We start from the raw sequence: 13,179 nt of genomic DNA, 5'->3' as shown, positions 1-13,179 counted from the left end.
TCCAAAAACGCTAAAGGACAAATTGTTTTGCTCCTTTAATGAAGTTTTTGCATTGATTAAATTTTGGGTACTAATGTAATTACATGAAGTAGTGGACTTTTGTGTCTTTACAAAGTGACCCCAAAAGTTTTGCAATATAGCCCAAAAGTTGAGGTTAATTGCTTTATGGCCCAAAAGTGTGGTTATTGCATATTGGCCCAAATTAGATAGAGAACAAAATTGTTTTGTCTCTTTAAATGAGAATTGGATTTTCATTTTGTTTAGCTCCATTTAAATCAATTTTATGGATACAAAAACCAAATGAAAATGTTGCATTCAATTTAATTAGTTAAAGTGTTAATTAATTAAAGGGTGATTATGAACCTAAGCCTAATATAATTGAGCTATGTGAAAGGCCGTTTCAAATTTGTTTGAACCATGGGAATGAGTAGATTAGATTTTGGTTGTAATTTGATTTGATCAAATGTTGTAAAAGGGCTTAAGCTCTTCTTTACTTTAAAGTAATTTGTTTTATGCAAATGTTGTAATGAGCATAAGCTCACCTTTACTTTGAAGTACTTCTTTCTTGCTTTATTTGATATGCATGAAAATGAAGTAGTTGGGTCCAACGCCCCTAAGACAACACACCTTAATGTGATTAAACGCGTAACTAAAATCAATCACCATCCCTAGACCGAGATTCAACACAAGGCTCGTGTTGAATCTAAACAAAGGTTCATAGTCATCCTAAGGCCCTAAGGCAACTATATAGTCCATCAAATGAATGCAAAAGTTATGTTAGTAGTATCATATACTCTTGCTTTAAAAACCGTTTTATAAGCATAGTGGGAGTATTATATACAACTAAAAACAATCATATGGACCAATAGTTGTAATAGGACCAAAATAGTTTTAATAGAGATTAAAATGTATGTTTATATGTGATGAGACCTAAAACCCTCAACCAAACCATTATTAAGTTGATAAGCGTGAGAGTGCTTAGAACACTTTTTCGTAGGCCTTCCACCGTGGTGGCTCCAATCGTTTATGACTTGTACACCGGCTTCACCCTATCATGGGGGAGTACAAAGTGCATGCTTATACTCAGGAGGAATCCATAAACATATGATGAGGTTGGTGTAGGCAACGAGGATGGCCAATATCATATCATTGTGAGGCTATTCTTGAACCCCTTCACGAACTAAGCATGGTGGGAATGACTTAACTAAGTGCAATGGAGCCAATATCATATCATTGTGAGGTAACATTCTCTAGAGGCCAAATAAGATGGGTACTTGCATTAGTTGCAAATGAGTAAGCGTACTCTCTCATTATTATTAATGCTAGCCAATATCATATCATTGTGAGGTGGGCTTGGTAATAGTGAGCCTCCCATAACCTACTAGGAGTTTCATCCAAAACTCTCGAATTCCAATGAGGGATATGGAATTTGCCAAAAATAGTAGGTGGTGCTATTTGATTTAAAGACCCGAATCAAATGGCTTAATCAATTTATATTCGTTATGTATTTGTTTACCAATATATTTGCAAACGCTATCCAACACTTGACAAATAAAAACCGAATGTTTTAGTTTCCGGACTTGGTACCACAATCCCAAAGAATGTCTTAAAAAGGATTGCATATGTACCTAAGTAGTCTCATCCTCACAATCTTCCTAATGCTAATGTATCATTGGAAGAACATGTTAGAAAATTCTATCATGAAGAGAACAACACAAACAACCAATGCTTATTCCTTCGTTATATGAACAAAGGAACTTACGAAGATTAGCATAAAGAAAAGGACACTTTTAGTGTTATTAGTTCTTCACTTACAAATCGTTGTATGAAGAAATAATGAGTTGTTTTGAACAACCCTTAGTCAATGCAAACACTTAGTGCTTGTTTCTTTGTTAAATGAACAAAGAACTTAAGAAGAAAGCACAAAGGCATGGACACTTAATGTGCCATGATTCTTCACTTACAAATTGTTGTATGAAGAAATGAGAGTTGCTTTGAACAACTCTTGAAAGTTTGTAATTATGTTTAGAACATAATGGTTGGTTGACAAAAATAGTGCATCAACATGGACTTATGATGATTTTGAATCATTGAGTGTTGAAGTGTTAGAACACTTCTAGAGACGGGAACTAGGCAAGGACTTCACCTTTGTGTCCCTATCCTAATCGTTCACTAAGTTTATTGTAAACTATGTAGTGTACAATAAACACATGCTCTCCAAAATGTTTGATGTGTATAACACAATTGAAATAAGTTTCAAGAGAGATAGTGGGAGTTTAGGGACCTTGACTATAGTAGTCAAAGGAGAAGTCAAATGAAGAAAGCGAAATAACTCCAAGGGAACAAACTTTCTTTATGAAAGGATGGACATTGGAAGGGGTATTTGCAAGAAATGTCTTGCAAGTGTCAAGAACACACCTTTCGAAGGTGTTGTAAATTGTTCTTGAATAGTTCAAAACAATTGGTTCTTCTACTTGAATGTTTGATTCCGTATTAGTAACTATGTTTTACAATCGTTGTAAAAGTGTGGCTAATAAGAAGTAGAAGATTAATGAGAGAAGAGAAAGTACTTCACATTCGGAAAGTGAATAAAATATAGATTTCTGCGAAAGCAGATGGTACTTACTTCCTCATATGAACTACCAAAGAAATTGGAAAAACCAAAGATTGTCTTTACATTCCAATTTTAAGGAATTTAATTCCGTCACTATAGTAGAGATGGATGAATGTTTTGTTTGACAAAACATTGTTCTTTATTAATCAATGATTGGATTATAGTAATCTAATTGATTGTCTCTATAGTAGAGATGATATGGTAGTGTTAACTGTTTAGAATACAACGATGCTTAAAACCCAAAAGGTTGCAAGGTAGTGACTAATCCCAACTAAAGTTGTGATACCTCTAAAAACATAAATTACAAGTTAGTCATAGATGGATACTTAGGATCGTTAGATCCGGATCCAATGCCTTCTTGTTAAAATTGTATAGAGGCAAAATGTTTGAATCTTCATTCTTTTGGAAAGAATAAAGAATCACAAAGTTGTTGAGGTTAATTCACTTAGATGTTAGTGGCACTTGTCCACAACATAATACTACTCATGTTGTATGACATTCACCGAAGATCACCCTCGGTTGGACTATAATTTATTTTAAATAAACACAAGTCCGAATACTTTGCAAAAGGTTTCAAAGAATTCAAGAAATGTAAGTTGATGAGTAAGACGTCTAAAGTATTTACATCCTTAGATTTGATCCAAGGAATGGTAACACTTTAGAATAGTTTTCTTGAAAGATATCAAGGAAAGAAGCATCATAAGATAATAGATTTCTCCATTAGGAGAAGAACGAACTTGAATAAGATTTAGTTCGTTGGATATTATCAATTACCCATATATAGGATATATATGCTTCTAAGACAATATGATTGTCAATTAGAAGATCTTCCAAATTTTTCATGACTCCATAAGATGTAGTTGGAAAGAAAGACAAATCTTAAGCATGTTAAGATTTGGGGTTGTGTGCTTATAAGCAATATTTGTTTGATAACAATCTTGTAGGATATCCTTAAATTAACTTTTGGATATCGCTTCTATATACCAATTAACAAATGTTGTTTTGTTGGATAGTTCATTGTAATCCTACAATGTGATTTGCCTAAGAGCAAATGAACGAGAGATAGAACTCAAAGAATGGGTTCTTTGAGAGACAAGAAATTAATCAACAAATATAACAACCTAGCTCCTATACCAAAAGCTCCAAGGTAGTCGAGAAGGATTTATAAACCGTCTCAGTTGAATGGTTTGAACTTTATAACTATGTCATAGAGTTGCACCTCTTAATTCGAAAGAAATAAGAATGAAAATCCTTATGACTACATTGAGTGTATATATGATATATACTCAAGGAAATGGTAAAGTACCATTTGACCCGAAATAATGAAACCTTCATAAGCTAATTGGTAGCTTAAGGTGACTACAATCAAAGAGAATGGTTGACTTTGAAGGAACCATTTTTGACGTAGTCTTAGTTTCAATTAATTCGAAGATTGCTAGCTACCACTAAATGGTGATTCAATGTTTGGACATAATATATGGGTTTTTCGAAACCATTATTAAGATAGTCTTGATAATATATGTCTAAAACTATGAATCACAAGACATGTAAGTTGTAGAGATCCATCCATCATGGATCTTAGCAAGCTAGTGGGAGCTATAAGCGTCTTATGAGAGAAAGGTCAAATCGTTTGATTTCTCATAAAGATGTAAATGAATCTTTTGTTTACTAGGTTTACAAAAGATTAGTGGGAGTTAATCATATTCCTAAATTTGTATATATATATATATATATATATATATATAAATATATATATATATATAAATATATATATGTGATATATATGAATGTATATATGATATATTAATTTTGGAAATGAAAAGAATATTTCTTCGTTAAAGTTATGACTTTAAACATTCTATAAAGATAGAATGTATATGGGAGACATAGTCTATATACATGGGATGGAAATCTATATTGATAGATTTTAGGATATAATTTGATTATATCAATCCCTAATAATAGACAAAAGATGCTAGGAAGTTTCTCATATGATGATAAACTTTAATCAGAAGAACAACTCTAGTGAGACTAGGAGGTAGCTCTTCTCAAAGGGAACGTACCCTTTGACTCCCAAAGAAATAATGCGTAAATAGAATCCTTTATGCATACGCAGAAAGGTGATTTATGTATTTCATATTGTATGAAAAACATTGATATGAGTTGTACCTAGAACAGGTACAAGACGATGTCAGTGTAAGCCCAGGATCAGAACCATGGCAACTGTCAAGTGAATCCTTAAGTATTTAAGAAATACTAAAGGATAGATTCCTCAAAGAACGAGGAAGAATTAGAGTAACGTAAAGGAAGCGTAAATGTATTAGATTATGAATCTAATCCATCATTGGATGTTTCTTCATTATGAATGAAGAGATAAACGGATATCTCTTTATTATGACTAAAGAGATATTTGGATGGAAACATTAAAGTAATGACTTTAGTGTGTTCCATTATGAATGCAAAATATATTGCCATAAAGAAGCTTACAACAATGTTGTTTGGATTTGAAAGTTCATTCATGAACTCTCTATTCGGTTCCAACCAGAAAGTGTATCTAGTGTATCGACACTATGACACTAATGGGGCGATAGCTCAAGCCAGGGAATCAAGGTCTTATCAAGGTCCGAACTCATATGAGAGACTGAACCACATGATTGAGAATCATGTATAATGGTGACGTCGTTATTCTCAAGGTTGCTTCTATGGATAACATATAGATATCCATTGTCTAGGCCTACTATTCAGCCATTTATGAAATGACTACAGAACAGGTATCATCACTGATGACCAAGTTGATTGGCTCTAGTGCAAGTGGGAGATTGTTGGAAATGTGCCCTAAAACCAATCATATGATGATACTTTACGGACATTTCGCATGTTAAACTAATCTAGTTTAACTATAACGGGCAAAGATTATTGTTTGAGCCGTCTCATATAAATGTTATATGCTTAAACGATAAAATCCAAGGAATATGTGATTGGAAGAATGTAATCTAATGAAGTTAGATTCATGAGACCATTCTTTCGTAGACACATCCTAAATGTTCCTGATCATAGGATTGCCAATTGGGCATTGACAGTCCGTCAAGATCGGTACGTGCTATGTCTTCTCTCAGGGAGAGTGACTAGTCTCGAGTCATTGGTGTGTGTGACATCAAGACAAGTACGTAGGTGCTCAATAGAGAATGAGTTCACTGAACGTGATCAACGAAGAGTTCTCATACTCATGTCACATGAGAACTCATGTTTGGGATAATGCAAATTAGTCCTTTGACCTGAGGCATCACAGTTGTCTTGTGGTTAAGTCCTTGATCTTTGATTATGTCAAAGTCACCCCATCAGGGTGTCCACGGCATCGTTGGGGTTAAGCCACTTAGTCATGGAGGCAAGTGAATGCGCAACAAGGGATCTCTAACCTTCAAACCGTTTGAGGGAGAATACTCTATGATATCATTTAGAATCTCTGGCCAGAGTATGAATGAGATTTAGAAAAGTCGTTCTAAATCACATTCAAGGAAATCATATAAGCACATGAATCACATTGGATAGTAGACATGAATAAATAAACTATCAAACCAAACAATGTGGTCAAGAGTATTGTATTAGAGAAAGACCGTATTGCATTTGTAATCCCAAACTGAATAGGTTTTCTCTACCTCTTCTGATTAGCTCGGGTAACCATGATATGCTGCAAGGTGTCACTCATGGTTTGTGGAAGCCCTAAACGTGTGTAATCACTAAAGGGGGAATTGAAAGTAAGTTTCAATTCACAATCGATGTAAAATGGTTTTAATCGCCCACTGCCTCGCTAAAAGGAACCTAATGGATCGCACACCGTGTAAGGAGGAGATTGAAGAAACAATGGAGATGAGTAAGAATGATTAAATGGTTTAATCATTTATTTATGGCAAGGATTAATTAATATGTTAATTAATCAAACGAATAAGTTCGTTAAAGACCTCGGGATAGTTTTGGACCTTAAGGCCCAATGGGCTTCGAACGTCAAGCCCATTAACTTAAGTTGTATGACAACTTAATGAATAATGATTCACAAAGGCCCAATTAGTCTAAAATATCCTAATGGCCGGCCATGATGCTAAGGGTAGTGAACTTGGACTTATTTACAAGTTTGCCACTCAAATGAATAAAGGTATAAATATGACTTTATAGCCTAAAATTCAAAAAGGGTTTTCTTTTGGAGAAAATTGGTGAGAACTTGTCTCTCCATTTCTCTCTAAAGAGGCCGGCCACCTTGGGGGGTGCATCTTGCAATCCCACTACTCCAAGGTCACTCATTTCTTCTCCAATCTCTCCTTGGTGAAGAGACTTAGAGGTTCTCAATTTTGGGAACTTGGAGAAACCTATTCTTCCATCCAAATCCATAGATTTTAGATGCAAGGAATGAAGGCCCTCTCTTTGGGTGATTAGCCTTTGCTTATGCAAAGAGGAATCTACAAAGGTATAAATTTCAACTCACTTTGATTTGAGTTGAGTTTTGGTTCACCAATCTACTAGGCTTTGAATTTCTTGGTTAATGTTTTGTTTTTAAGTTCATGCTAGCATGATTCCGCCTTTAATTGTTAATTGCATGCTATATGATGTTGCTTAAATGAACATGTTTTCACAAAAACATCCTTCAGACACTTATAGGAAAATGTTCTAGAACCTTTCTTTGTGTCCAAAAATGCTTAGGAAGCCTTCAATGTTGCTTAAACTTAAGGCCATCTAGGTTTAGGAAAGGTTGACCCAAAATAAGAAACTTTAGGCTTAACTTTCTACTTCAAGTAGGAAACCTTGTTTGAGTAGGAATCCTCATTCTTCTAGGAATCCATCTTTGACTAGGACTCCTCCGTTGATTAGGAATCCTTCTTCAATTAGGACTCCTTCAATCTCGTCCATTCCTTTCGTTCCAAGCATGTGATATCCATTCCAAGCTCAATTTTGCTCCATGCATACTTTGCCCTTAAAACCTGAAAACACATGAAAATAGCTTAAAAGACTAATTTAACTAAGAAAACACAACGTAAATGCACAAGAACAAGCTCACTAAGTCGCATAAATATGCTCCTATCAGTTCCCGTGAGCGAGAGAGAGAGAGAGAGAACTCGGTTAGCCAACACGTGGCGCCATTTTTTTTTGGAAAGGATGAACGAGACAGTAACGTAATAAAGATGACCAAGAATAGTCTTATATGGGATTTAGTTGGTTCTTATTCCAGACTGGTAGATTTTTGCCTCTCTATAATGGGCCCCATAGGTACTTTAAGTAGAAGACCTTGGACTCTTCGGTGGTAACCGAAGGAATAAGGTGCGACTGTAGGAGCTTCAGGATTTCGACGCAAATGGCGGAAAGCTCGGTCTCCACCTTGGATATGTACTGCTTGAAAAATGCCACGTACTCCTCGTTGCAGCGGCCTTCCTCCTTCTGCTCGATCGACGAGATTATGCACCAGAGGATGCGTAGCGAGCCGATGACGTTCTTGTAGGCGACGCTGAGCAAGTTGTGCTCATCCACCGTCAACAGGTTGTGCTCCTTCACCATCAGGTTGAGCCCAGCAAATCTGATTCAACGGCTCCACCACTACCTCGTCGGCCGGCCTCGTCGCTGAAACCTACACTAATCCTCTGCGACCGCGAGAATTGGATTTCAAATGGAGGATGCAGGAACTTTGAAGAAGAATCCAGCGGGCAGAGCAAGTGTTTGGTTCTTGGGTTTCTGCAGATTCAAGGTGGTGAGATGAAAAAATGAAAGAGAAACGACATAGCTTTTCGTGTCGTTTCCCACAGACGGCACCAAATGTGATGCACAAAATCCGGAGGATCTTGGACCAATGTAAATCCGGTCGTGAATCACACAAACGCTCAAGAACACAAAGATGCATCGTGGTTCACCCCAATGTTTGGGCTACGTCCACACTGATGTTGATATTGTTTCACTCTAAATTGTGAATATACAAGAAGGCTAGAGGCAGTGTGCTCTCTAGCCTATTTTCTGTGTTTGCCCTCTCTGAGATGTTTTCTCTCTTCCCATGGCCTAAACCTTGACCTCCCCTAATGAGGAGAGTGAGGAGTCCTTTAATAGAATAAGGGCTCCTCACTTATTACATATTTGCCCCTTCATTTATTACATAATTAGATTTGAGTCCCCCGAGTATTTATACGAGGTCTCAATACAAAGACCCTAAATATGGTACAAACACTGCTAATGACAATTAATTTCTCATGAAAACAAAGAAAAGAGAAACAAAGGTATAAGACTAATTTATTGTTAGATGATATGCATCATAATAGCAGTAAACTGAAAATTAGGTAAAAATTAGTAAAAATTGAAACTTTTTTTCTGATGTAATATTCTCTTCATTTCACACATTGTTTTTTTTCATTTCTTGGTTCCAACGATTTTATTTAGGATTTTCTTAAATTATTTTTCATGATTTCTCTACGGCCTGGAAAATAATAGCCTCCCTTGATGATAATTATAGTACAAAAGCATCACCCAATGAATATCTGAAAGTAAATTTTTGCTTTTTAATTGGAAATCATGACGAACAAAAACCTTTCACCAGGGAGAATTGGGAGATCCTTTCCTATATTAATTGTAATATCATTTAGACGAAATCAGTCATTTTAGTTTCCCCGACTGATACCATACCATACATACCAAGCATTAACAGCATATGCAAATTTTCACTTTGTTTCACACATCGTTTTTTTTTTTCATTTCTTGTTTTCCAACCATTTTATTTAGGATTTTCATTTTCAATAGTTTGTTTCTAAATGTACTTGTTTTCAATTTAAGAGGGTGGTCCTATATAGACATGAGCCAGGAAGGAAGAGTTCCTGTATGCTGGGCCAATTGTGGGTAAGTGCGACAGGGATACCTACACAGAAAAGAAAGAAACAAGAGGAGCTAAGGCCATTTCCAATGGAGATGGCTTAAGGTTCAAAAGTCAAAAAATGGCCTAATTTGTCCAGAAATTCACCTCCAACCGATGACTCGGCTATAATTCTTTGGAATCTATCAGGCCATTATTTGGCCATATGGGCATCAGGCTGGCCAATTGTAGTTCCCCTCTCAGTCTCTTTTTTGGGACCCAACTCTTCAGTTGCAATAATTGATTCAAATTCACCGACTAGATTTGAAACCATCCAACGTAGTTTAATTAATTAACAAATAAATTTAAAGTATAAACTTAATACTAATAAATTATTGAGTGGGCTATATTTAGCTCATTCGATTGGAAATAGTATATGAGTATGGTCTGACACTGTTTATGTAAAAATAATTTTTTGCAAGCTATATTTCTGGATGAGAGAGGTCGCACTTTGTGCGATGGCAAGTGCCTTCGCCCATAAGCGATAGGTCTCGGGTTCGAGACTTGGGAGCAGCCTCTCCATAAATGGGGGTAAGGCTAGCCGACATTCATCTCTCCCAGACCCTGCGTAAAGCGGGAGCCTTGTGCACTGGGTACGACCTTTATATTTCTGGATGAGGCTACGTTTAGCACTTTTTGGTTGGAAATGGCCTAAAAGACCTATGCTCTAAGAATCTCAAGATTTTCAAAACTCAGTCCATATTCAACTCGCAAACCCGTCAAACCCAAACCAAAACTAGTTGGGTTGGATGAGTGGGAGTAAGGTCTTCTCAAAATAATGGCCTAACTAGTTGGGTTAGCTTACGGTTTAGGTGTTGATCCGACTCATCCTGACCTATGAAATTGTATAAAAGTAAATTACTAATTTCATCCCTCCCAAAATGATAGGATTAGAAAGAAAAACTTTTCTTTATTTCTATCCTATTCTAGTCTCCTAAAAAAATATTCTCTCCTACTTTTAATATATGTACATCGAATTTAGAGGGTTATGTGGACTGTGACGCCACTTTATATGCTTAGTTAATACAATTTCATTGCTTAATCCTTGCAAACGATGAAAATGGTGCCATGAAACACGTAATTACACACTCAATATATAAATACGCTTTTTCACTTCCTACATACCTTTGTTTAATTTTGTTAATTTTTTTTATGATTTATTCAATTCGATGACAAAAAATACACAAAGTTATGTAGCAGGATAAAGATGGTGTATGAGTCACTGACCAGATTTGAATTTAATATTTGGAAACAATACATTTATAACATCTAGAATACTTCTCAAGAATGAATTTTTGCAGCTGTCGCTGTTCGAGGTTACTATGTTTGTATCTAACAAATTATTATTGAATGGATCCTTAAGGTTTTAACAAGAATTATAAACCAGTTGGCAACGCACTATGCAAGAACGGTCACATAAGCTCCATCGCCACCACCTGCAAGTATTACTAAGTCCAGCACATTTTTATCTCTACTAATCAAAATTATCTAATATAAATAGGTACTTAAATGGTAGACTAACACATCTTTTTTACTTCCAAGTTCTTCTTTCAACCAAATTAAAAGATGGAGAACAAAAAAGGTGCACCAACGCATGTCATATATCTTCTTGGTTTTACTTTGATCATGTTTTACTTATCAAAGGCAGTTGCACAAGAGGAAAAAAATAGCCTCCAAACTTACATTGTTTTTCTCGAAAAGCCGGCCTCCTCGAAATTTTCTGAAGAATCAAATTTAGATAGTTGGTATCAGTCATTTTTGCCTGAAACTACATCAAACTTAAACCAGCAGAGGATCGTTCATGCCTACCGCAGTGTGGTCACTGGATTTGCAGCTAAACTGACACCAGAGGAAGTGAAAGCAATGGAAAACAAAGAAGGGTTTTTGTCGGCTCATATCGAGAAAACGGTTCCTTTGCTAACTACTCATAGTCCTGACTTCTTGGGGTTACACCAAGGATACGGACTATGGAAACAAGCAAATTACGGTGAAGGTTTGATAATAGGACTCTTGGATACAGGCATTGGACCTGATCATCCTTCATTCAGTGATGAAGGAGTATCCCCGCCTCCAGCTACATGGAAGGGCAAGTGCGACTTCAATGGAACAGTGTGCAACAACAAGCTCATTGGTGCACAAAATTTCGTTGGTGCAGAAGAAGGGAATATTACAGGAAATCCATTTGATCTCGTTGGCCATGGCACCCACACTTCTAGCACCGCTGCTGGAAATTTTGTGGAAGGTGCTAGCGTGTTTGGAGAGGCCAATGGCACGGCTGTTGGCATGGCACCTTATGCTCACTTGGCAATGTACAAAGTCTGTTATGGGATTGGTTGTAGGTACGGCGACATCTTAGCTGGTCTTGATGCCGCTGTTGAAGATGGCTTGGACGTGCTTTCCCTTTCACTTGGAGGCCCCTCACTTCCTTTCTACAATGATGTCATTGCAATCGGTGCATTTGCAGCAATTAAAAAAGGAATATTTTTCAGTTGTGCAGCTGGAAATTCTGGTCCCTATCATGAGTCTTTATCAAATGAGGCGCCATGGATTTTCACAGTCGGAGCAAGTACCACTGACAGAATACTAAAATCACAAGATGAGAAGCTCAACACCTATGGCAGTATAATCGGAGATGCACTTGCTCCCAAGGTAGCTTCCTTTTCGTCAAGAGGACCAAGCCTTTCAAGCCCCGGAATTCTGAAACCTGACATCATTGGACCCGGCGTTGACATCCTAGCAGCATGGCCTGAATCAGTAGACAATGCCACACTTCCTAATCCTAAGGCAACATTTAACATAATTTCTGGTACCTCAATGGCAACTCCTCACCTAAGTGGCATTGCAGCTTTGATCAAGAAATCACACCCTGACTGGTCTCCAGCTGCAATCAAATCTGCCATCATGACAACCGCTGATGTACTAAATCTTGCAGGCACACCGATCGTGGATCAAGATCTTACACCCGCGGATGTTTTCGCAATTGGTGGAGGCCATGTCAACCCTGCAAAGGCAAATGATCCGGGGCTTATCTTCGACATAAAACCTGAGGATTACTTTCCTTACTTGTGTGGATTGAATTACAATGAGACAGCAATAAAGATCATCACACAACAAACAGTGAAATGCTCTGAAGTCGGGGTCATACTAGAAGCACAGCTCAATTACCCTTCATTTTCTATTAAAGCAGGCCCGAACCAGACTCAGTCTCAGTATTATACACGGACTGCGAAGAACGTCGGCCCCGCTACGTCAACTTACAACTTGGATCTTTTAGTACCACATCAAATGGGAATGAGTGTGAATCCTCAGGTGCTTACATTCACAGAGGTTAACCAGGAGATTACATACCATGTCGAATTTATCGCAGAAGATGGTGCTGGGAAGGATGGCGTTCCATACGGTCAAGGATACTTGAGATGGTTTTCTGATAAGCATAATGTTACTACCCCTATAGCTGTCATCTTTGACACCCCGCAAGATTAAGATTGTTGCTTTAGATGCTATCAGCAGTCATCCTAAAAAAAGAACGTGCCTCGTCCAATTAAAACAAATGTTCATCCATAATGCATTATGAAATAAAACATGGCGTTTATCCGTGGTTGTTGTTGTTGTTCTTCTTATTATTATTACTACTGGTCGTATGGCCGCACATTCGTGTGTAATTAATTTTGTCTATTATTTGTTATGAAGA

At 36.9% G+C, this 13,179-nt stretch overlaps 1 protein-coding gene across 1 annotated transcript; it reads left to right on the top strand.

The window, feature by feature from the left end:
- The first annotated feature begins 11,054 nt into the window (after positions 1 to 11,054).
- Positions 11,055 to 12,971, top strand: LOC103415037 (subtilisin-like protease 3). The gene has a single exon (XM_070820147.1). The coding sequence runs from the start codon at positions 11,055 to 11,057 to the stop codon at positions 12,969 to 12,971; it is 1,917 nt and encodes a 638-aa protein (XP_070676248.1).
- The last annotated feature ends 208 nt before the right edge of the window (positions 12,972 to 13,179 follow it).

The sequence above is a fragment of the Malus domestica genome, chromosome 04, assembly GCF_042453785.1.
Source record: "Malus domestica chromosome 04, GDT2T_hap1".
Lineage (NCBI taxonomy): Eukaryota > Viridiplantae > Streptophyta > Magnoliopsida > Rosales > Rosaceae > Malus > Malus domestica.
This window is presented reverse-complemented; position numbering and strand designations above follow the sequence as displayed.

Bases quoted from the DNA above. Each gene is read 5' to 3' on its own strand.
- LOC103415037 (XM_070820147.1), top strand. From the start codon at position 11,055: ATGGAGAACAAAAAAGGTGCACCAACGCATGTCATATATCTTCTTGGT.